The sequence below is a fragment of the Maylandia zebra genome, linkage group LG3 (genome assembly GCF_041146795.1).
Source record: "Maylandia zebra isolate NMK-2024a linkage group LG3, Mzebra_GT3a, whole genome shotgun sequence".
NCBI classification, from domain to species: domain Eukaryota; kingdom Metazoa; phylum Chordata; class Actinopteri; order Cichliformes; family Cichlidae; genus Maylandia; species Maylandia zebra.
The window spans coordinates 20,526,543-20,552,655 of record NC_135169.1 but is presented as its reverse complement, the minus strand read 5'-3'; the positions used below and the strand labels follow the sequence as shown (position 1 = coordinate 20,552,655).

General features: G+C 43.6%; 1 protein-coding gene across 2 annotated transcripts in view; it reads right to left on the bottom strand.

Annotated features, from left to right (window-relative positions):
- The window catches only part of LOC101468201 (F-box/WD repeat-containing protein 7), a 47,770-nt gene that overhangs the window by 3,313 nt on the left and 18,344 nt on the right, over positions 1-26,113 (bottom strand). Inside the window, exons 1-12 of one of the 2 annotated variants that reach the window (XM_024799859.2) lie at positions 16,269-16,561; positions 11,440-11,522; positions 10,087-10,222; positions 9,378-9,512; positions 9,157-9,280; positions 7,598-7,725; positions 7,404-7,517; positions 2,636-2,817; positions 2,228-2,453; positions 2,054-2,120; positions 1,502-1,645; positions 556-705 (exon numbers count right to left, since the gene is read on the bottom strand). In XM_024799859.2, coding sequence (XP_024655627.2) covers positions 556-705; positions 1,502-1,645; positions 2,054-2,120; positions 2,228-2,453; positions 2,636-2,817; positions 7,404-7,517; positions 7,598-7,725; positions 9,157-9,280; positions 9,378-9,512; positions 10,087-10,222; positions 11,440-11,522; positions 16,269-16,307 — 1,528 coding nt within the window. In that variant the 5' untranslated portion in view covers positions 16,308-16,561. Of the gene's footprint in view, positions 1-555; positions 706-1,501; positions 1,646-2,053; positions 2,121-2,227; positions 2,454-2,635; positions 2,818-7,403; positions 7,518-7,597; positions 7,726-9,156; positions 9,281-9,377; positions 9,513-10,086; positions 10,223-11,439; positions 11,523-16,268; positions 16,562-26,113 lie in introns of those variants that run through there. The other variant, XM_076882351.1, reaches the window with a different exon arrangement.

Here is a 26,113-nt window from a genome sequence, read left to right as displayed (position 1 = left end):
TTTTATATGATGATGAAGTTGAGAATTTATTCATTTTTAATTTGTATATTTTTTGGACTGGGAAACACCGGTTGCTATAGAAACGTGTACTTTCTGACAAGATTGGGTGAAACTGGTTCCAAAGAGGTACATGAGCTACACCGAACACCACACTGTGACTGATTTAGTTGCTAGCAGACCGCCACGGTAACCTGTAATCTGCATGGAAGGCAAACCACTCACCAATCACGAGTGAAATTGTGAAAAGTGCAGTGCGAATGGGATACAGGCTGCTTGCTTACAAATTAAACGTTGTGCTGTCATGCACGTTTCCAGCTGTGCAGGATGGAAAAAGTGACTGACTGCCTTCAAAGTGAAAGAAACCCCTGTGTTTGCAGTTTGTGCATTTTCAAACTTTCACTACAATTCAGTGAATGGCAATCACAGCAGCCTTCTAGCAAAAAACAAACAAACAGAAAAGCAAGCACCACATACCTCTTTGCAAATGAATTGACTCAGTAACAGCCAGAAAAATACATTTTTCCCTAGCGACCTAAGGTGGCGCGAACTCCTCACCTGATCCTCGGCTCTGCAGCGCCACCACGTCCCGCAGCCAAGCTCCGGTCCGCAGGTCCCACAGTTTGACCGTCCCATCGTCAGAGCTGGACAGGACCAAGCCACGACAGAACTGCAGGCACGTCACCGCCGACTGGTGCTTGTTGGGACCTGAAAAGTACGCATCATTACACCGTGACCCTTGACCTCAACCAGTTGTCTTTACATGAGCAGCCTTTCTTCTCAGCGGTATCACTTTATGCATCCTTTCTTATATGAGCGTCAGCATGTGCATCTTCATATAACACCTGATTTCACTGAGTTGTAAATTCTCATATTGAATCATTTCCTCCTTCTTTGGCTCTAAAATATTTGCTGCTTAAAATATTCACTGCTGGACAGATTTCCAAAAAGAAAAAAAGAGAGAAATTACATGGACATTTACAGTCCCAGAAAATAAAGTTCAATACCACTGGCAGCGAGTCCAATTTTTCATCCAGTCACCAAAAACCCTTGAAACCACTCACATTCCCTTTAGCTGTACTTTCTGGCTAAATCCATGTGGCTCGAATTGCCCGCACATGTGAGCTGAACAGATGAACAGCAAACGCTGTGAAATCCACAACCATAAAAGACTAAACAGGCCGTCACAGACTTTGCATGACAGTATCCTCAGAACTCGTAGCAACAAACACCCTGTGGTTTGTTTTATTTCTCACGAGTCTGACCACAGCTCAGGTTCACTTTCTGCCTCAGACCTTAACATGATTATTCACGTCATCTCAGAGCCTTTACAATGCCCCCTGTTTCCTCACTTCCTCCCAGCGGGTTGCGGACTTTTGAGTCAGCCTGTTTTATTGCCGAGTCAGCGATCTGGCGCAGAAGTTCCACGGCGACCCTCACCTTCAAGCTGCTCTCATTGTTTAATCGGACAGATTCCCTCTAAGGGACGTTACCAGCTTCTCACCTTGCAGCGTGTGGAGACACTGTCCTGTCCGGATGTCCCACACTCGCACCGTGGAGTCGGCATTCCCGGAAACCAGGATGTTGTCTCGAAGCTCCATGCCGCTGGTCAGCGATTGGTGGCCCGTCAGCGTGTGGACACACCCACCTGAACAAGAGACACTCGTTTAGCTTAGACTGGCACCCATGCGTTTCATTTTTATATGATTACAGCAGGTTACCACCAACAGGGGGCGCACTGAGCATCACTGTATTTATTCTGTTTAAATTAGATAAAAGTGAAAAGAGGCGATTGCAGCAGCTTTCTGCATTATTTGCCACAAACCATTAAAAATCAACCATATTTGTTTTTTTTCTTCATTTATCACAGAGAAAGAGGCGGTCGTGTTTCAGTTATGTTCCTGTGCGTTATATGTAAAGCAAAAATAAATCTATAGTAATAATGATAAACTCAGCCTGTCATCCAGAGTTACTGCCCCCTAGTGTCTGAATACAGAAATAAACTCATTAAATAACTCCAGGTTCACAGTGAGAAAACAGAGTCCGTGAGGTCTACCTGTCTCTGGGTCCCACACTTTGATTGAAGTGTCCAACGAGCCGCTCACCACGAACACGCCGTCAAACTGCAGAGAGGGGTGGGAGAGGTGGAGTCAAAACCAAAACAAGGAGCTCAAAGATGCTAAACCGCCTCATGTAGAGCTCAGTTTAAAGACTCCTGCTCTGTGTTTACCTGCAGCGAGTACACTCTGTTGGTGTGTCCCTGCAGCGTGTGCAGGCACACCTCTGTCTCGGGGTCCCACACCTTCACCATGTAGTCGTAGCCGCCCGACACCACGCGGCGCCCGTCGTACTGAACGCAGCGCACCGCCGCCAAGTGGCCAGTCAGGACGTGCTCACAGCGGCCAGTCGACACGTCCCACACGCGCAGCGTGGTGTCCCGAGAGCCCGACACCACCCTGAGAAAAAGAGAGAGAGAGAGAGGCATTACATCGCTGCAGTGACAGCCAATCAGGTCAAGGTGAACCATAGGTGTGTGTTTGTGTCTCTGTTAAAGCTGCGCTGACGCAGTTCTATGAGTTCATGTGTAACATTAATTTGTGTGTGTGTGTGTGTGTGTGTGTGTGTGTGAGTCTGTTACCGGTTGCCGTTGAGATGCATGCAGCGCACGGTGGACGTGTGTCCGTAAAGCGTGTGCACGCACTCGCCGCTTTCAGCGTCCCACACGCGCAGCGTCCGGTCTGTGGAGCCGCTGATCACCGTGGTAGCCGCCATCTGACTGCACCACACCCCACCGGTGTGACCCGTCAACGTCCGCAGACACTGAGGGAGAACAAAAGAGGGATACATGATGATTAAACAGTGTTATGATTGAATTTAAACTTTGCTTTTAATTTAAATGATAAAACGCATGAAAACATTCAGACATGAATGCGACATGAAGACCAGTGATTACAGATAAAGTTGCATTTTTACTGCACTTTAAGATCAAATATTAGAGTTTGCATTTGGAACAGTCGAGGTCGAAGAAAAGCCAACACGTTCTTCCTCATTCACTAAAGATAAAGGAATAAAGAAATAATCTGCTGCTCTTATCTGGGCCAATGAAAGCTGTTATTCTGGGTTTTTCCTGCTTGGATCAAATTAATTAAACGCAATCAAAGCCTGCAGTTTGCACAAACACAGCGAACATTAAACGTCTCTCTCATTGTTTGCGAACGCGTGTGAGTCAATATTTTATCCACTTTCATGGACAGCCTTGAGAGACAAACGCAGTTTCACCTTGAGGGTGTTGTAGCGATAGTTGCCATGGTAACAGTGGCAAAACTTTGCCTTGGCAACTGTTGCGGACACGGAGGAAGACACTGCGGGCGTCGACACGAGCGCTCGCTGTTACTACACGACTGTCAGCGGCTCGTACGCGGCGGCGCACACGCCTCATCACCCCCGCAGACTAAAACATCGTGAGGGTGTGTGTGTTTTTCTTTCTGCAGGGAACAAAATGACTTCACACACACACACACACACACACACACACACACACACACACACACACAGAGGCAGGTCTAGGCGGATGAGCGAGCAGGTGTGGCGGATTAAAGAATGTTTAACCGAAACCAGATGAACGACCTGAGTCTGCGAGTGTTACTGTGGTTTATATAGTACACTCAAAGTATCCCACAATGCCTCACTGTGAGTAATGTACAACCAAGGGTCACTATCCACGCATTGTATCCCATCATGCATTGTTGCTGGAGTAAGAGGCGCCGGTTGGTTTACAGGACAGAATTTCATGAATGACAGGAATTCTTCAAACCCTGAACGCAAACACACACTGGAGCTTCATCAGAGTGTGTGATTGTGTTCCTGTTATGACACGGGTCAGCAGAGATGAGCTTCCTCTGAAGGGTGACCGGTCTCTCCCTTAGAGGCGGGGTAGAGACTCGTGAAACGAGCCATGGTAAACGGCACCTCACGACAGAGTTAATGTCAAACTGTGGCTCTACCGCCTGAGCCACATGTAGAGCAGCTCATGTGTGAATGTCAGACACAAAGCACTCTGGCGTAGAGAAAAACGCCTGTTGCATGGAGAGCTTTGAGCGCTGCATAAGAACCAGACCATTTATCATTTTCCAAAATGACGTCACATGTGCTGTCGTGAGCCGCCGCAGTCCTGCGTGTCTCAAATTTTACAACTTTGTGTGTTTTGATGCTGCAGCTCGGTTAAAGACGTGAGTGTACCATCGTGTGGGTTTAACTGCAGTCTTAACAATGCACCAGCAGCTCACACATTACACAGACGGACATGCGGCAACAGTGTGAAAAAGATGAAACTTTGTGGAAAATGCTCAAATTCTCATGATGTGGAGGTTTGTCTGAGTGGCGACGCCTGTCGGTCTGCAGAATGCTGCTGCGGCTAACAGCAGTGATAAATGGATGTGACCGTGTGACGTCACCGTGCCATGCAGTGTCCCACGCAGCGGGTTTACCGAGGCTTAACTCTTTCCACCTTTGATGCTTACAAGGATTTAGCTTTGTTTCTATTTTCTGAACTGAGTAGTTTCTGTCATACTTCATAACAACAGGTGAGCGTGGTCGCTGCCTACACAGCTGTCCTCGGAAAAAAAAACAGAACCTGTTCGTCTGTGTAGATTCTTGGTCATAAGGTCACAGTAGTCTAACGAGCTTAAAAAGAAGACGACAGGACTTCTGGAAGCTTTTCAAATTCATGTACAGGTGACAGAACTCATCATTAAGCGTACAAGGGAGTTGGTCTAATACCATCTTAAGGGGAAAAGAGTTGAGGAGCTCGGTTACTCAGGGGCGTCCTCCACACTGACAGGAACCCTGAGGTGGTTCAGGATGGGGTGTGGATGCCTCCTGGGCACCTCGTTAGGAGGACACAAGCTCTTAGCTGGCTTGGGAACACAGCGTCACCAGAGCAAAGAGGACGGAGGAGGTGAAGGAATCACAACAGTCTGCTAGTGTTTTAAGCCCGAAGCATGTTCAGGATTGTTCTTCTGGTATTACTCTCCTTTTCTTAAAGTGGACTTTCCTTATAAAACAAGATGAGCAAACAGTAAAAACACTGAAACCAGGAAATCAAGAGCACAAGACTGAAGCAAACTGGTATTACATGAGCCCGGCCTTAGCTTAACTTCAGCTGAAATCTCTTCAGCACAATCTAAGATGTCTTTGGCATCCTGCTCATGGCTACTTTTGGAGGGTTTTAAACTATTTTAAAAGGACCTGCAGGGACCCATAAAACTGTTATTTGGTGTAAAACAACCTCCTCTTGCAGAACATTTTGCAGAGTTAAATTAAGATGATCAGTTGCAGCACGGACGTGCACTTGCAATCAGACAGCTTCTTGGCTTCTGCAGAGAGGGCTGCACTTTATGTCAACATTACATTATCCTCGTCTTGGTGCAGCGGGTAGACCGAGAATCTGCAACAATGGCAAAAGCTTAGCTGGCTTAAGATGAGTCCGGGCATCTTTTCTCTGAGGACAAAGGAGGGATTTATATTCCAGCAATGTTCCCTGTTTATTTAAGGAGCTTTTCATGGTCTGAAATAAGGTAAACGAGAGCCTGTCACCTTTCTGAATGCACTCTGATTGCATATTGTGTGTTTAACAGTCTGCAGGTGTTAAACAGGAAGGTTTACAAAAACACGCCAACAGAAACAGACACTTTCTCTACACCTTTAACACAAATGTGAGTATTCAAACAGAGATGCCTCGGGTGGTGTATGTCTGTGTCTGTGTGTGTGTACACAAATAGCTTCCCAGCGACACACCCCGACTGACACGACTGCTCCGCCTGTGTTTAGTCTGTTTAGCCACTCTGAGCTTCTCACTGTCCTATTAGGTCACGCTGGCCTACATATTAAAATCTTATTCAGGTCAAATCTGAAGCTGAGTGCAGCTCGCACGCAGGAGTCCCATTATTTCATGATAATGTCTTTTACTGACGATTCTCAAGGTCACCTTGATTAAACACTCGATAGCTTCAAATTTAAACCCAAACATATTTGAGCTCTGATTCTTTGAAATCAGAGCTTGAAATGTGGTAAACATATGTTTGACTTCCAGGCGATTAAGCCCACAGACTGACGGTTTCCTCTCGTCGCACCCCGATGTTCACATTTCCAGGCTGAAGTGAAATTTGTCCATGAACTCGAGCACCTGCTGTGGACTCGAAAGTCCTTCTAGAAGCAAGTCTAGCAACTCAGCAGCCATTCTGGATCAAATCCAGGGAGTTACTCATTCCTCTGTATGAAAACATGTGAATGAGCGCCCGCTTGCTAACTTGATCTACAGGTAACTCACTTCCTCCTGATGACAGCTTCCTACACAAATACCTGCCCAGGACAAAAGATTCACTCATTCATCTTTCGCTCAACCAGCCACACCTGCATCTACCTGCAGCTCTTCCATGTGCTTTGCTCACCAGTCTGAAGGCGCTCGTAGGAGCGTTTCACTCTTTAGTCTGAACTGGTTTCACATGTTTATGTCAGACACAAAAGCACTCCACATCACTCTCCTCACATCCTGTAGAGCAGGGATGTCACATTATAGTGTTTCTGTTAGTTTTTAACAGATTAAAGATAAACATCGCCTTCCTGTATTCCCCTGATGGAGGTGCAGACACCAAGTTGGCTCCTGAAGCAAAACCCTTCATTTCTCATCCCAGTTCAATTATCGGTTTCCAAAGAAGGAAACATTGAGATCTGATAATGGTGTGCAACAGCATTATCAGATCTCAATAATAATGCTGCCCATAATGATGGGCAGACACCATCCTCACTGATGCACATCCAGTCATTTTGTTGTTTAAGGGGGATTGAAACAGTTTCAGGTCAGACAAGAGCTTCACAGGTTACTTCTAGCAGACGTGTTTCAGGGTATGAAGATATAAATCCTTGTTCTTGCTCGATGAACTTGGGCTCATGGATTATGCAATATTTAGATCATCTTTACAGAAGATTTCATGGCAGTTTCTTAATCTTAATTTTGTCAAAGTCTATATGGTTTGTTTATTTTTAGGTTGGTGCTAAATCATTTATCTGATAGGCTTTATTGTGAAGTACTACAAAATAAAAGTCATATTTGTACCGAATTTGACTTGCAAAAATAAAAGCCTCACTTTTTTTAGTGAAACAGCTCCTGCAGCCCTGCAGAGTAAAAGGAGCTGCAGAAATATTCACACTGTATGTACTTTAATGTGTGAATTTCATAATAAAAGCATCGCTTCTAGAAATTTCACAGTGTTCCAAAATAAAAGCGCACACTTTGTTTGCTAGGCGACACAAAAAATCACACACACACGCATGTGATCGTGTGGTCGAAGCAAAAGAAAACAATCGTTCCCATAATCGATACGTCCGTCTCTGCTGTTGCGTCCTACCTTGCCGGTGATGGCGGACCACACTTTGAGCGTGTTGTCGTCTGAGCCGCTGACAATCAGGTCGCCGCTGAACTGCAGGCACGTGATCACATGATCATCGTGGCCTTTTAACACCTGCAAAGACATTTAAAGACAATCAGTTCACATTTACATCTCAGACCGATGCTGTTGAACCGAGGCGGTGTGTGCGTTACCATGGGTTCCCGTGTGTCCCCCTTCCTCCAGTTGGTCTCTATGCGATGCTGTCTAATGTAGGTCGATTTCCACTCACTGACTGCAGCACTTGATCGCCTGTGACGAGACGACGTGCACTCTGATATACCTGCAGAGGGGAGGGGGTAAAAGAAGAGGATACATTTCAAAAATGGGGCGCTCAGTCTCACCCGTCTCCTCGCAGATGCGCATATTAATTAAAAAATCCTAGGTTAAGTTATCACATTCACTAACTCAGGTGTCCATGTCGCCCACCTGCATGGCGCAGTGATGAAAACACTCCATCAACCTGTTTTTTTGTTGTTGCCACACCTTTTGGGAGGAAAATAGCAAATCTGATGAGCAGATTTAAATAAAGATCATAAGACAAAAACAGATTTCTAATGAACTTCAGAGTCAATATTTGGGAGGCCAGTCCATGACCGATGATGCTTCATTGTGTTTTTTTCTATCCAGGAATGTTTTTACTGCGAGATTACGTTTCATCATCATACCTGAAGTTCACTGTAGTGTAGTGGAATAGCATCTACTGTGACTTTACTAAAGTAGACCAACTTTAAGCCAACATTCATTAGTATGTAAGATGAGTGTGGTTAATGAAGGTTAGCTGCATTTATATTCTTGCTGAGTTCTTGCTAACGTCGACACCGATCCCGGCAGTATGGCAGGGGAGTTGATAATTAGCCTTATTTGTGAAGCTGGTGAGCTGCAGTCAGCATCGGCTTCATTAGTATGGCTGCGGTGTGGCGCTAACGTTAGGTAGCCTCATTGGTATGGCTGCTGAGCGCAGGCAGTGAATCTCGGCTGACTGGCAGAATTCCCAGGCAGGCGCACACACACACACACACGCACGCACACGCACGCACACACACACACACACACACACACAGCAACTGCATTGCGCTGAATGAAGGTGCAGTGACTGTGTGTGGCTGTATTTGCATGTTTCACTCAGGTTAGAAAGCACCATACATCCAGCAAGTTCCCGTCTCTCTATTTGTATTCTGGTTTCCATATTCCCCTGTGAAAACAGTGGAAAAACACCTGCAGCCTTCAGGTGCTACCTGATAAAACTCACACTCGCAACAGAAAACAGAAGGAAATTAATATAACAATGTGCTGCTGTCCTGGGCTTTTAAATGTAATTACCACCCTCAACCTCGAAATAAACTGCCATCTACTTCGTTTTGTCTTTGGTTGAATCATTTAAATATTGAGGTGCCTTTTCTGCATTTTTTTTAATTTGATTTGCTAAAGCTGCTGAGGTCCTCTCATGGTCAAACTTCCAGTCATTTTGTTATGATTTAATTATAGCTGAGATGATCATCTCTCCAAGGAACATTAACTGCTTCGTTAACCAAGCAGACAATACACATTTATCTAATGCAAGGCTCTTAATTTGGAGTTTGTTCATTTTTTAAATCAACCACAGTGAAGTGAATATCTCTGGATCACAGACCACGCAAAAGGTTTCTCTTAGTCTCTTAAGAGCTCAATCGTAAGTTAAGTCTTACTGAATAAAAGTGACGATCGTCATTACCTTCCTCGCGGCATTTCTCCCTCCACAGCAGGTTGTCTTCAGCCAGGGTCCTCCAGTTCCTGCAGGTCTGAGCGGCCTGCAGCAGGTCTCTGGGAGCCAGGAAGGTGAGCACGTACAGGGCTAGCTGCAAGCACAGTGATAAAACACAATATTTGAAGCGCACTGCTCATCAACGGGGCCACATCTCTCAGACAGCAGAGCGGACTGCTTTTGTGCTGTACCTCTTTGGGCAGAAGTGATATAAAGTCTCTCTGGAACTGAGGCTCAATGACCTGCATCATGTGCTTCACCTGGCTGGTCTCACACCTGTTGATCAGCTCGTCCAGAGCCAGCAGCCGCTCAGGGCCGCTCCACATCTGTGTGAAAAGGCAGCGAGGGGAAACATTAGCACAGGATGAAGAGACAAAGATTTACATTTACTGTTGCCACTAAAGTGCCTCCATATAAAGTGTTAACATTTTTGTACCGCTTTGTTTTCCTGTGTATTTACTGTAATTGTTATATTTCTCCTCTTCTGTGTGCATTTCAGGGTGTGTCATCTTTTACTTTTTGTTTTTATTCCCTTATCTCTAAACTGGTTTGAACTGTCTCTCCAAAGAGATCATGTTTTTATTCCCTCCATTTAAATGTCTCCCATCTCTTTGTGTGTCTGTACTTGTATGTTTTTTTAGTTACATAAGAACAGCTTGGAGGCAGCAGCACTCTGCCACTGTGTTTGTGTAGCGAGCGGAAGATACACCACACTTTACCAAAAATCAAGAAAAGCTGCAGTTTAGCTGCTGTCCTTGAAGAACCAGGACCAGTGTCTCTCTGCTCGGACGTGCATATAATCTGTGCACTGAAATTTTGCTAATTAAAAGTTCTTTGTTGGATTTTGTGTAAATATAATCTCTGGATTATCTGAGAGAACATGATTGTACGTGTGCTGACCTGGAAGGTGTGGAGCCAGTCCTGCAGGCCGGAGGGTGGCGGACCAGAGGTGACGCGTCGTCGCTGAGCTGAATGTCCGTTAGCCAGTCGTAGGTCACCGAATGTGGTGGGCGTGGCCTGAACCAGACTGGATGGACTGCAGAGAGATGCAGGAGCAGTACAGCAGAAATGTGACTGTTTACCATCGTAAACCCATAAAACATCCATCCATGCATGTTACACCTTTCTTTTATCCTTTTGGTTTATGCTCTGAACTGGTAAAGCTGATCTAATTTAACCATTTAACATTCGAATTAAATCACTAATTCGCTATTAAAATTCGATACAAAGGATTCCTGGATCAAATCCACTGTGGCTGCTATATTCATAAATGTTAGGAGAGCGATGACTTTAACTTCTCTGGACACTGTGTCACAAAATCTGCATGGACAGAATCACCAATCAAAACCAACACAGGGAAGATAGACGCCAGTCAGAGTGTCGGGTCTAGTCGACGGGGTGTTTCTGAATGTAAACCCTGTCTTGCTGGTTCGTCTCTGCTGCAGGATGTCTGCAGGTGCAGATGAGAGCAACTAGAAGCCCGGGGGAGCAATGGAGAACTGAGTTAGCAGCCAACTGTTGCACGCTGCCAAAAGCAGAATGGATAGGAGACGCCGAGCTATCAGTGTGATACAGGAAGCCCAAGGCAACCAATAATCATTCCCCAGGTTCACCTACACAAACCTTGTGAGTTTGGTTTGCTTCAGGTAGACTTCGTCTTTTCGTCATGTTTGCTAGAGCTGAGCTAAAAACCAAGTGGGTGTGGGCTTTTGGGAAGGGGCAAAAAATGCACAAAATCAGCTTTGTAGCAAAAAAGAATGCACAAAAAAATAAATAAAGAGAAGAAAAAAACTCTTTGAATTTTGTGTTGCTGTGGGGTGCTGTTTTAAGGGTCATGCACACAGCATCACACGCTATCAGTGATTTGGCAACGAAAACAACTATATTGGGCAATGTGCAGCAGCAGGCAAATAATAATAGTAATAATGTAAGATGGGCGTGTTACGGGTCCAACTCATTAAAACCTTGAAGGAGCAACTGAAGCGACGGGTCCTGGGTGTAAACCAGACGGATGATTAACATTTATGGAGGTTCAGTTACATCGACGACCAGTTTTAAACGTGGTGTTTGTTTGCATGTGAAACTAGCTCCAGCCTGGGCGCCATTTTGGTGCAAAGCAGGTAAATCGGTGACAGGATCTTTGTTCACTTCATGTTATTAGAGCACATTAGCATGTTGTTCCAAGTATTCCTAGTTTAGTTCAACAGTTTTGTGAAAAGATTCGTTCTGACGTTAAGAAATCAAATGTGGTACCTGAGGTATCCGTTGCCTTTGCAGTGCTTCTTCCCCGAAGGGAACGGCCGGCCGTCTGGACCATGGTCCAACTTCCTCTTCATCTGATGAAAGATAAAAAGAGAAACCATCACAGACTGTAACCCTCCCGTTTTGGAACAACAACAGAGCCAAATGGAGCTTTGTAGGCCAAACTAATTGGATTTACCAACCGAGCTCCCAAAGCCCCACTTTGCTGCACGCTGGTGATTTGATTATTTGCAAATACCATAAAATAAGTCTGTCAGATCATTACCTGATCCGTCTGATCAGGTAATGGTGAGGTTGCGCGTCATAAAGAATAAAGACTCTCCATGTGAAAAACCTTTTTAAAAAGCTTTAACTTCTCCACAAACCACTTCAAACGCCACAGGAGCTCTGGCTGCAATAGCAGTTTTTACCCAAGGGCCAAAAAAACCTGGTTAATCTGACCGTATCCTTTCTCAGCGGAAATCAGCTAAAATAAACACGCGCAGCTAGAAGTTCAGCATCAGCACAGAAAAACAAAAGCAGAAGACATTTATATTGTATATGTCCCTAAAGCATGGGACGAGAACAAAGCTAATGACTTCAAATCTGCACAGACAAAACAAACCACACAAAGACCATTTCCAACAACTGGAAAAGATCAGGACACACTGAGGACTACTGCGGCCGGCTATGGATTTTATTTCTACTTGATTAAAGAGGCTGATGGATACGACTTCCACAGTAAAAAGTAAGACTCAAGACTAAATAAGCCAGACAACAAACTGGAGCTCTAGAGATGGGTAACACAACAAATACCAAACTAACAGCTGGTCTTATACTAAAACAAATATAGACAAGACATATTTACAGTTTTATATATGACGTAAAGCCCATTATTTACTGTCTATCACAAAGCTAACACAGGGACTGTGAGGTTCCAGTGTTAACCACTGCAACACTACGCTGCCCAGCATGGTCATGGCATATTTCAGCAAATGTGTCATGTTTTGTTTGTTTTTTAATTTAGCTCTTCAGTGTGTGACCGTTCACTTACTGTATCTAACTTAGTTTGGCATGTGGGGGAAAACGTTGGCTTTCCTCGGTCTACGTGGTCTAATCATTCGCAATGCCCCAATTATCTTCACAATCATCTCCACAGTATTAATGTGAGCCAGCCGAATTCATATTAGCCTGCAACCAGTGTCTGCACTCATGATGCCAGCGCAGTAAGAGCTAGAGGAGTTCCCACGGATGTTTGTGGGTTTCTGGGTCGACCCTGCGGTCAGAAAGACGACCAAACGGCTGGAGCCGAGTCCACATCATCAAAGAGCTGCAGATAAACCCGAGGCCGTCTTTTGAACCGCAGAGATGCTGGAAACACCTACGCCACCAACTTAGACAAAGCGAGGTCTGAATCAGCCCTCTCCATCTCTCGCTCGCTCTTCTCTGAGCGTCTCTCGCTGTGAATGAACGCAGGAATGCAGAAAATCAGAGGAATGTCGGCGGTGCAGCGCCGCTCTAAAATAGCCCCCAACACACACACATGCAGAGGATAGCATCTGTGTGTGTTCAAAATTAAACATGGGCAAGAAGCACCTGTAAATATTTCAGATTGTAGATTATCAGAGGGCGTTCTTCACTCCCTAACATAAACTTATAATCTGCTTTCCATTTTCAGACTCCGTGTCGCTGGATTTTAATAACAGATGCCGCGTCTGTGTGGATTTGATTAAGCCGGAAAAAATAAATAAATAAAATAAAAAGGAAAAAACTTGACCTTGGGGGGCTGGAAAACTGAAGAATGTGTTTACAGTTAGAACCAGACGACTTTGGCTTTTGGGTGGGTGGCAGAGACACATCTGTGCTTCAGCAGCAAAAATGTCCCAATCAAGCTAAACTGGGACTTTTTGGAGGGTTAGAATCTCTGCAGCTTCACCTTAAATCAAGTTTATAATAATGAGAAGAGGATACGCCGTGGCCTTACATCGACCTAGGTGCAATTTTGCCGGGATTTAATGTGAAGTCTCCCTCCATAATCTGTGTTTTTACAACATAGTGAAGGAGCTAACGTCCATTTGAAGCTCCAAACGCAAACAAACACTAGTTATTAAAGTTTTATCTGACTTTAAGTAGATTTCTGCCTCCACAAATTGCAGTTTTACAGCAGCTGCTGTCTCTAAGGTGCATCTTTTATTCATATTTTCAAAGTGCAGCGAGGTGAAGGATTCAATTTAAATAGAGTTGAATTCGTTTGTATTAGATTTTCCAGGTTTCCTGCAGCTTTTTCTAGCTCAGTCCTATTTATGCAGCCGTGTTACAGATAAAACTGTCAATTTAAAAGAGCATTGTATTTTACAATTATTTTTAGTTTTAGATTTTCTTCTTTGAAACATCTTTTTAACTTAAAAATAATCACACGGCCATTAAGGAGACAAAAAACAATTCTGTGTTTAATTGATCGTCATGGATACTGATCGTTTTAAACACCATTTTAAACGTGAACTGTGAAAAAATGGATTTCTAAGCTTTCAATCCTTCAGTTTGAAGCTGTGACGATAAATGAGCATTTGATGTAGAAGTCACGTATCCGTTTAATCAATTACTTTTGTTTTCCACTCCTGGATGGAGGCAAATAGCCGTTTTTAACTTTCTGCTGCTGTGGTTTGAAGCCAACAAGACAAATTAGCATTAGACATGAAAGCCTTGTATCCTCTTAATTCACGTTAATAGATAATATCTGTTCATAAAAAGCTTCATCGGTCTGGAACACAAAGTTTACATGGTAGCGTTGGGACCAATATAAATATTTACATAAAATATAAACAGTTTCTAACTGTTGCTGTTTGCAGATTAAAGGATAAACAGGTAAACACTACAGATTAGTTTGAGTTGGCATTTTAGCTCATGTCCAATGTTTTGTCAAACACTTTCAAGGTTTTAATCTTGTAGTCTTAACCAAGCACTTAGCTACTAAGCACTAAAGTGAAGCTTGACTGAAATGAATTTTGACCTGTATTAAACCCCACATGCTGACCCGGCTGCTCAGTAGAAAGACTTCATTCATTTGTGTTTTCAGAGAAGAAGCAGTGTCAGTTTCTAAGGCTTCATTCCTGTGGTCAGTAACAGAAGATGTGACTGACCATTACACACTCAGCGTTAGCTTGATTTCAATGTGAATTCTGGTGTTTTATACAGACTGAACCTAACAATGTGTCTCACAGCAGCTGTGCTTTACATTATCTGTCTTTTGAGGAGGTTTAGTGATACAGTTTCCTTTAAATTTTAATATTGACGTGATTTTATTGTCATTTGGATCCTCACCTTGATCCCGACTGGAGTTGATTTCATGTGTTTTTCTCTCGTATCTGACCACAGATATGGCAGAATACTGACACTGACATGCCTGTGCAGTGAAAGGCTCCACCTTTGTTTGTTTTCACAGTGTCGGGAGAAAGAAAAGTTACTGTCAAGGTTTCATTCCTGTGGCTCGCAGCACCAACAACGAGTACAGACTTTTTTTTTTTCCTCGTTTAACCAGCGTATATGAGGCAAACAAAGCTGAGTGTGACGGTATTTGAAGGTTCGTGGAAGAAAGAAAGAGCCAATTTTGAGAAATTTAAGCCAAACAAAGCAAATTATATCAGCTACTGTCAGCCTTCCTTATTTTTCGGGGGGAAAGAAAGTTTGCAAGGTGTCATTCTATGAAGTTCTCTCTGCAATCGTATGCGTTTCACCTTTAAGAAATCACATTTGACCTGTAAAATTGCACTTTTACCACGTGCAGAGTAAAGTGCCCTGAATTTAATTGTGCCTCAGAGTACAGGGAGGAAGAAATGTCACTTTTCAGGGCTTACCCAGCATTTATGAGCCAAATAGCACAGCTGCTAGAGATTATCACAGCTGTACTGTAAAACATCCCAGATTTACAAAGGGCAGGAGGTGTCAGGTTTTTACGTTTTCATCTTGCAGTTTGAGGTTAATTTGATTTAAAGTACTTTTTCCAACCTTTATTAAACCCTACTGGCCCAAAATGGTGGCGTTTGCATGGTTGCACAGTGGACTAAACCACCTTTTGTCTGCATTTTCACAGTGCAGGGAGGAAAAATGTCACCTTCATAAGGTTTTGTGCCTGAAAGAGGAACAAACATAGATATTGACGTTAGGGCCGACTAAAAAAATGTAACTCAAGTCTCACCTGCCAAAAAGGGGTCTATTTACATGACAGTACAGTGAAATGCACTCCTGTATTTATGTTAAATATGAACAATATGACTTTTGTGGGTTTAGGCAGAAAAATCTAAGCCAAACAACACAGATCACAGCAGCTGTACTGCAAAACATCACTCATTTCAAGGAGCACAAGTCACTTTGTGAAGGTTTAATAAACCATATGGGACCAACACTGAGGAGTTTACCGTGGAGCGCACCTCCTCCACCTGCATTTTCACAGGGCAGGGAGGGAAAATGTTAATTATTATTGAGGTTTGTAGCTATAAATCATGAAATAAATATTAGACACTGAAGAATCTAAAGAATTTAAATAAGATTTTTAGATTTTATGTCACCGTTTACAGGTTACACCCGCGGCTGAGCAGTAAAATCTATCACCAATAATCAATCACAGAGAGGGTGACACGGGGAGGAGAGGGAAGACACGGATGCCCCCCCTCTCTGGTTCCGCAGTGGTCCACGCTCGCACGCGCACTCGCACGCGCCGCCGAAGCATTTCGCTGTCAGTGAGAGAAACGCCTTGTCATGCCGGCGCACGAGCCTGACAACCTTCAACATCTGCACCACAACCGCCCTTATCGATCCGCCGCTCGTCTCTAATCGATACTCACTTTGTAGAAGATGAGCTTCAAGGTGCCGTAGAAACCCATGGCTGCCCCCTCCGGTAGGTACGAGCCTCCCGGAGCCCCGAGGGGTGGAAAAAATATATATTACAAAGTTCAAATGAATGAATCCGGAAATAAAATTTGGGAAAATAAAAATAAAGAGGGATATCCGAGAATGGGCGTGACGTCACACATCCATGGGGCGCTAATCGATGAGTTTGAGAGGAGCCGCCGAGCTGCTGCTGCTTCAGGATCCACTCACTGACTGACTCCCTCTCTGCGCTCCGGCTCTATGCGGCTCGACCTCCACGGGAACACGCAGGGACATGCCTCTCCGTGCCTCGTGAGAGGGAGGGTGGAGCCTCTGTGCGTGTCCGTGTGTGTGTGAGAGAGTGTGCGTGTCCAATGCACGGTAATTATCGTCGTTGTAGCCTAATTACCACGAAAACACTCGAGTTTGAGTCCAAAGCGTTTAGAGGAAAACAAGCAGCTGTTTTTAATGAGCGCAGACACACATCAAAGGTTCCGAACAGGAGGAAAGACAGAATCAAATGGTTAAAAATATCTCACCGGCCACTTCGTTAGGTACACACTGCAACAGTTACACACCATTAATATCACGTCCTCTGCAGAGACACCTCAGTGTCAAACACACACATGTAATTTAGTGTAATAGTGTAATATACTGGGATATTTATAATTCGAGCTGTGTTGTGAATTTGATTTATATCATAGTATTTAATTGGAGCAATTGACCACATTTCCTCTGGGATTAATAAACTAGTTTGATTGTCATACACCTGTTAACCTGCTCGTTAATGCACATATCTAACCTGTCAATCACATAGCAGCACTCAGTGCATTGAGGCATGCGGTTGAGATGACCTGTTCAAACGTAGGATTAGACTGAGCGAGACGGGTGTATTTCAGAAGCTGCAGATCTGCTGGGATTTTCCCGCACGACCATCTCTACGGTTTCAATGATGTCAGAGGTCAGAGGGGAATGGCCAGAGTGCTTCACGCTGGCAGGAAGGCAGCAGTAACTCAAATAACCGCTCACCACCAAGGTATGCAGAAAAGCATCTCTGAATGCACAACACAATAGGCCTTAAAGCAGCAGAAGAGCACAACACGCACCACTCCTGTCACCTAAGCACACAAAGCCAAGGCTACAATTCACAAAGGATCAACACAATGGAAAATAAAAAGAATGAAGGAAAAAAGGTTGCCTGGCCTGTTTGCTGCTGGGACAGGCTACGTCCACACAGACACAGCTATTTTGGTAAATGTAACTTTTTCTATGAGTTTTGGCCTTTTGTCCACACATTAACAGCACTGTGCACCATGAAAACAGAGCACTGGAAAGACTCCTTTTGAAAACATAGTTTCCATTTCTATATTTCGAAAAGAAGGACAATGGTGATTTTGTCTCACAGCATCAAATATGTGAACCTTTATCGCCTTCTTCAACAGTGCACCGTGTTATTGTTTGTGGGCTGCTGATTGGCCATTTCCTCAGTGGTTAAGGCTACATGACCGTTTTTTTGACTGAGTTTTTTGTCCAAAACAAAAAACAAAAAAAAAAAATTCCAGGAATGCTATACTAGCAACGTGTACCTAATGAAGTGGCATAAGCATATTAGCAAATTAGATGTTTAATAGGTCAGGCCAGTAAAATTATTGGCTCATTTAAAATAACACTTGAAATTGTTTCCCTTTCGTCAAGTGTCAAAAAAAGTATCTTGTGAAACTGTTTTTTTGAGCCGTCCGTTCATAAAACTGACATCTCGACAAAACCATGAATCGGTTTGTTTCCACGTCTCAAAGCAAAGCAGCTGAAGTAAACCAGTCTAAAAATATATATCTACACGCTTACAGGAAGTAGCACTAAAAAACAAATACCCAGACTTTTTCTCACAATTTAAAAAGTTTTTCATTACTTCACAGAACACTTTCAAGCTTCAGCGTTGGTGTTTTTGGCTGCTGCCATTTTGACTTTTTTGGACCAACTACCTGTTTGTGGTAAACAGAGGGTTTAAACAGTAGGTGGGTGGGGCTTCTGAGGCGCCCATATTAGGGACATCCCCTCTCTGCTGCCATGTCCCAATCACCTCATGAAATAAACTACTGTCGCCGTCTTTGTGAGTTGGAAATCCGACTTGAGATGGGGTTCAAGACTCAAATTCTGACTGGGAACTTTGAAATTCTGGCTACAACTTATTCAGGAACGTGTCATAAGACATCATATGGATCCAAAGTGTGAAGCGTGAGCTTTCGGCTCACACGGATCCCTGTCACCCATCACTGTAACAGCAAAGCACAAAAGAGAACTGTGTCTGGACCAAAGCTGAAAGCCGACCACTGTAAACATTGTGACGTTACTGTGAAAGAACGGCCACACAGGCAACAGGAATAAATGTGACATGCTTTCACATAAACAAACACACACACCCACATATGGGCACAGCAGGGGGTTGGAGGTTGCAGCTTTCTCACAGCTGATTGACCTGAAGGTCGAGTGACACTCCCACAGGCGCGCACACACACGCAAGCGCACACAAACACACATTAGGCAGCTCTGGGAGTTGGTGGAGGTTAATTTGGGAGGTCAAGCCTTTCACTCACTGCCTGCAGAGACAAAACATCCAACACCTTCCCCCTCGCTTACCTGTAGAGCTTTTTTTTCCTTGCCTTATCTTCCCCCTTCTGATTCTCTCTTCCTTTGTTACCCTGCTGGCCTGAGACACTCTGTTTTTTCCCTTCTCGTCTTATCTCGATTACATGCGAGCGCACGGAGGAAGTTGCTGTATAAACTTGGCATCCAGAAAAATGGAAACACCTGTAAATCCAACAAAGCAGCCCTGCAGCCGGTCAAACTGCATCAGTGCTGAGGTGGTTACGTACACTCTGTTCAGTCTCAGAGGAGTTTGTGATGCTGTTGTCTTGGCTGTATCACAGACAGAGAGAGGAAAAGCTGTATATTAAAAACACCTGAATGTATAACCCATACGAGCCTGATTAACACGTGAGGCGGGATACGCTCGGTCTTTTTTAATTGCATTTACAGACCGGATCCAGATATAATGTTGGCGCCTGTTAGTTTGCTCTGAGCTTAATCAAAGACAAACTTTCCAAACAATGCTAAACAGATCATCAGTGCATGCTCAGTATTCCAGCTTGTGGCCCGTCTCCTGCTACTTTAATCTACAAAGGTTGCCACTGCATTCCTGATTGCGTCCAGAGAGACCATTTCTTCTAAAAGTACAGTTTATTTTAAAAAAAGAGGCACTGAGCTGTTTTAACTTGTGATTTTTGGACTAAAAACAGGAGGACTTAATGGGAAACCGGCTGAGTTCTCAGAACTTCTCTCTCAGAGCATGTACTGCATTTAGTAACTGATGCTGCTGCTTATAAGCGACGACTGAAACCAAATGCTGTGCCGGCAATTTTGTCCAATAATGACTCTGAAAGCTCCCGGATAGTGAGTGAAAATTGCTTTGAGTAACATGAAAAACGAGCGATACAAGACATCCTTCTGCTGGTCCGTGAACTCTCTGCTCCGAAAGCCAACCAGAGGTCGTGACCTTTGTCAAACAGGAAGCGATAACCTGCCAGGTTTAGTCAGCTCAGCAGTCTGAGTGCCCAGTGTTTCCGACTCACACCGATGCAGACGCAGAGGATGGAGGTGTTCACCAAGCGAGTAATTATGGACCATCTCTGCACGTGAACGAGGGCTAAATGTCATCTCCTAACTCACCCCACGAGAAACCACTCATTTTTCCCACACTACATTTGCAGTATGTCATATCCAGCCATGGAACAGCGCCACCCTGAGACTATAAAAACTTTACAAGTTACAGCACCTTAGAAGTACATGAGGCGGCCGCTTCATTTTTTCCCAGCTTTTTTTGAGCACTTATAACTTCTTAAATACAGGACATTGAAACTTGAAAGTCCGTTTTCAGACCCCCCCCCCCCCCAACCCCCAACCCTAACCCCCCCCCACACACACACACACACACACACACATTTAACCTCTTAAAACTCCAAACAAACCAACTCGCTGTGCTACAATATGACTCTGAAATCTCATTATTGTTGCATGGCCAACTTTGAGCATGACTTTCAATTATGGCAAAATTTTGAAGCACTACTAAAACATTTTAAAAGAACAGCTGAGATGTTGCGTGACATCAACACAAACACTGAAGTTAGTGTTGAATACTGTGAAGGATTGGACTGATTTTATACACACTTTAATACTTTATCCCCAAACAGACTCTTCACACGCTTCTATCACAGCAGCTGTCATTTACCTGACCTGCTCTGACCCCGCCTCCTGGCTACAGCCATCCTGATCACCTTCATCATCAGGACCCCGGATGATCTTTAACCTCTGGACCTGCTAATCTATAAACCTCTCTTTCTCTCTGTCATCACATCACTTATTGGTCAATCCTCCTCCCTTCATCTCTTCTTGCTGCTTTGAAGCCTCTCACTTCATTTCCTTTGTGTCGCAGCACTTCCTTCCTCCCACCTTTTCCTTCCATTATATCTGGGACTAATTCTTCTCTTTCTCCTCCTCCTCGTAGTTTCCATTTTGTCATAAATTTGAATTCAGCATCTCCCGCTGTCTGCTTCTAATTTACGTCTTTTTCATCCCTCCACTGCTCTGTTTTCTCCACAGAAACATGCTCGACATGTGTCACAAATTAATCCTGGAAGTCAAAAGCAAAACAGAAGGAGTGCATGAAGACGTAGGTGGAAAATACAATGTTTGGGTGTTTTAGAAGCATCCCCATGTCAGTGGTAGGGTTTTAAAAGTATTTTCTGAACCGTGCATCAGCTGATTTGCATTTTTTTTGTATCACCTATAATTCAAAATAACTCCATCTAGATTTAAGTCTTATTGTTTTTCAAGTTTCTCCTGTGCACATGTTTATTCTGCAGATCCTTTGTAATGAATAGAAAGTTTCCCCATCTCAAATAAAAAACTACAGAAACTAAAATTTGCTCTCTGCTGAGAATTTACAAGAGAAGCCACTTTTGGAAAAGTGACGACTGAGAATATTAGATGCTCTCCTGCTCGATACAAATCTCTGAAAGCAAACCAAAAACACAAACCTGATCTCAGAGAGAGCTGACAATCGTTTTATTTTCCAGCAACTTTGTAACGAATCGATAACTTTACAACAGACGAGACTGCAGCGAGTCTCCAAAACCTGAAACAGTATGTACGGTATTATTTAGTGGCTCTAAGCAAAAGATCACTGGTTTGGTCCGAGGAGGAGACACAAATCCCTCTGGGGGTTTCATCAGGAAAAATTCTGCCACACGAAACACGAGCTACTCACTGTGGTGACATCGTGTGAATAAGTGAACAGCCAGTAGTTTAGGCATTTTCAATACAAGACTTTTTTTGTAACACATTTAAATTTCATGCAGCTTTCATTCATTTTTGAGAGTTTGTTTAGTTTAAGTTTTAGGATGTTGGTGACTAGATGGAGGGTGGTCTGTGGTCTCGTTCCCATTTGCCCATGTGTGTGCTGGATTTTTAGCAGCTACTGAAGTTTCAAAATAAGAGTAGGTTTTCGTAGCCTGGAGCTCAGATTACAGAGGGCTTGAAAGTGTCAGACACTTTTCTGATTGGCGACACCTTTCTGGAGAAGACTGAAGCAAGTCCAGCATGCTTCAAGCAGTGGAAAAAATAGTTATCAAACACAACACTGGCATTGTGATCATAAACAAGGCTTTAAGTGGGGATGATGGTATCATGTTTGTGCCAGTCTGCAATAGTTTTTGGCTACTCTGAGAGAAAGATTTTGGGTACGAACATCAAAGTTTCCAGTTTGCTGTAGTCCTCCAAAATGCACTGACTAAGGCCAACTGGAGTAGTTCACATTGCTAGTTGTAATTCTACAGCATGTAGATGGTCTGCAAAGTCATGCTGGTCTGTTTACTCCAACAAGCAGTTTCAAACAAAACAAAACACACACAAAAAAATGGACGTATGAAGCCAACTATACTTGGGTGGTCTGAAGTCCTTTGTGTGAGAAACCCTGAATCTACAGCATTCAGATCCCAAGCTGTAAATCTTTAAACATCTGAAAGGACCATCATGAGTGACGAGAGGAAGACAAGTCCTGCAACAGATGGTCTGACCCCCACACAGAGCCCAGATCTTATCATCATGGAGTCGGTCTGTGATTACTTCAACTCAGACAAACAAAACTCTTTCGGATAGTACTGATCAATGTCCAAAAACACAGAGTGTCTCTATACAGGAAAAAGATCACCAGCTTACATCTCTTCTTCGTGTATTTTTCCCTCCACCCTGTTCATCCTTCAAAGCTCAGCCTCCCTCCCTCTCTGGTATGCAGACCCACAGAGTCTCTCGCTCTTATGACCTTGTAAAACCTGAAGCTTGTGTGAGTGTGTAAGTGTGTTCTGCATTAAAGCACACCCTTTCCCACACTCAAGGACTTTGAGTGCATGTAAATTTCCAGAAGCTACTCTCCACTCGGTCGTGCCGCTCGTTATGTAGCAGCAGAGCTTGGGAGACCCTGTTAAGGCTGATATGACGCTCAGCTGATAAAACAATGGATGGCATGTGTTCACAGAGGTGGCAGCAGTCCTTGTTGCAGGGAGAGTGCATGATAACCGCGCTGCTCTGTGGGGACTGGAGTATATCGTGGTATACGAGATAATCTTTGTTCTAGGGCTTAAATTTGGCCAATTTTATGGTCAAGGTTGTCTCGTTGGCGAGCTACAACCTCAGGTTGTTTCTGCTGAATGTTTTCCATCAGGTGCTTTGAGACGTTACAGAAGTTTAAACTGACATCTTGCCCTGACTGAGGGACGAATTGTTGATGCCCACCACTGTGAATGAGTCACATTTCTGACCTTATGTGGCACATTTAGGCTAGGCAATAACACCACCTAGAGTTTAATTATGTTTGCCTTTTGCATCTGCAAAGGGCACGATACAGCAAAAGTGACATCATATGTTGGTGCAAGCCGCACTTTGGTGTCATGTCAGACAGTTGTGCTGCCACTGAAGCCTCCTTGTAAAAGACAACCATATGAGCCCTCCACACCATAGCTGATGTGCGTTGTTCAGGAGAATATTTTAGTGTACACCCACGCCACACTGGTATTAATGGTACAGAGTTATGGTGGCAGGTTTCTGTGCAAAGTGACTAATGTGGTGGGTACAAATAGTTGGAGAATGTGTAGTGTTGAAGACAAAGCTCTTTACAGGAACTTATCCTTTCATACATGCTTGTAAAGGCAGGCACACCTGTGTGAATGGGAGTGAAAACACCTGAATACAAAGATTCAGAGGTGTCGCCCATTATTTTTGACAATGCAGTGTATTTAAAAGTATAAAGCCATTCTTCAGGTTGGTTTGGGACATACGTTGATATTTGCTCTGTGGTAAAATAGATGTGGACATGAAGACGGTTAGAAGTGGTCTTTACTGCAGCAATGCTTAAAGCTCAAAGGGGAACTCAGCCAAAGATCAAATTCTGTATGGCTTAAGTTTTACAGGAGTTCCAGAATTTGAACCTCACAAATCTTCCTTATAATAAGCATTTGTCCTCCAGCTGTAGTGATGAATAAGTTGCAAAATGAAGAAACTTCATGTAGAGATGTTAATGTAAGGTTTTCATAACATACTGCTGCTGACAGTGATTGATTTTTAAAAAGAAAACGATGTATTCTCTTAAAAATGCATGCATTGTAATATTACAAAGACTCCAAATCCAGCAGTCAGAATTACAGAGTCACTCTGTAGTTACTTCACCATCTCTGCACACTGGAAAAGTAAACGGTCAACTTCAATGGGCAGTCTAGTGAGGGATTATAATATTATTTTATGCCATGTTAGACCCCTAATTAAAGATTGTGAATTATTATGTAGTTTTAGTTTGCATTATTCTCCTGAATTAGAAGAAGGTGATAACTATTGCATTTGTTAGACTGATTTGCATTACATTAGACTGCTGATTTATTGTGAATGAATGATATTGTTTTATGATGCATTATACTGCTGAGTTATAAGAAATACTGTTCGCAGAAAGTCATTGCCTTATTTGTCTGATTAGAAGAGAACAGAACATGCTGGAGTTTTCTGCCCCATCTCAGCAGGAGCAGATAAACATGGAGCCAAGGTCGTAGCTTAGGCGCCGTGTGAGAGAAAGAATGTGAATGTTTAGGCTTTTATGATTAGGTGGGGGCCACTAGAGGCTATAAGAGGTTGATCAGTGCTCCACCATTTTGAGATCTGAGGCTGTCTGCATACAGTGTCCATCTCCCACGCGTGTGATCATTAAAATCATCGTTTGACTCAACCCGGCCGGACCAGTGTTGTTATTGTGGTTTTTCCTCTTGAATCCATCCCCAGTATTTGAATCCGTAACAGTAGATAGAAAGCACTCTTCTCACACACACTAGGGGAACCTCACTTCCCACTATTAGTTCCTATCTTTTACAAAAGCGCCTGTTTATTTCCTTTGGCTCAATGACTTTGCAATCTAATAAAGCAGATTTTCATTTCTCATTGTGTTTTATGCACCAGCTCATCTCTCTGATAGTCCTACTGCCCACGAGGCCTGTAAGCCCAGATTACCAACTTTTTCCCCCAGCGCTTTGTCCAACATCTGTTTTAACTCTGTTACCTTAAGTTTATATACAGGAAATATTTTATTATAGTTAGGCTTCGATTTAGAGCTCTTTGCGTTCTCTTCTGTTAGCTCTCTCTAACAGGCAATACAAATCAAATACATTTATTTTTTGTGCAAGGTTGATTTTGATTTTATCTGCTGTGACAATTTCTGATCTTAACCCAACTAGGTCAGAATCCACAGAAACTATTTACACACACTCCAAAAAATTATTTTCACTGGTCTCCAAGCAGCTAGGGTTTGGAGCTATAGCTGGGGTCATCAGCAGTGACTATGACCTCACAGGGTTAAGCTCACCAAGTCAGTCTGAGTCACTCACACCAGTGAGGTTCGACTGTTATTAATCGGTCGAACCTCACCCAAAGGAAACCCCCCCCCCCAGAGGTTGCTTTAGGATGTTGTGGCCCAGGACTGGTTCTGGTCCTCGGGCCATGTTTTGCTCTGTGATGGCAGAGTTACACACTCCAGCCTCTGTAACCCTAAATTGGGTAAGAGGGAGGGATGAGTGTCAGGTACTTCCATTAAAAGCAGTAGGAACATATACTGTGAGGCACAAAGAGAGAGTTGGTACCTAATCTTGTTGAGACAGTGTTGGTGATGTGAGGAACAGGATTTTATTTCTCTTTTCCAGCATGAATATAAAGTAATGCAGGGCAACTCTCCAGAGACTCCGCTATCCATATTTAATGAACTGAATGCACAAATATCAGCTGAAATGAAGGTAAAAATTTTATAAAGCAAAAGAATTTGTCTTGTTCTTTTTTACTTTTTTTACACTTCTTCTATTTCTAAAGAAAAATCGTCAAACCAAACACGTTTTTTGTATGTTTGCGATCCTCAGAGCTAACGATTGTCAGACAGTGAGAAACACAGAGAAAACCACTTCAAAGAAACACACAGTCACACTTCAAAAAGGCAAAGGCAGATGTGGATGTACGTGTGTGTGTGCGCGTGCACGCACATGTCTGTTAGCAGGATTACCCTACGAGTGTGTGAGGAATCAATAAGGAGGGGGGGGGGGGGGGGGGGAGGAGAGAGGATCAGAGGAATGTGTGAAAGATTGATTTTCAGCAGATGATGTTTCATCTCTTTCTCTCCGTAGATGGCTGCGTGTTAGAGTAGAAGAAGACCCTCACGCTCAGAGTTCATTTTAGCATCAATAAT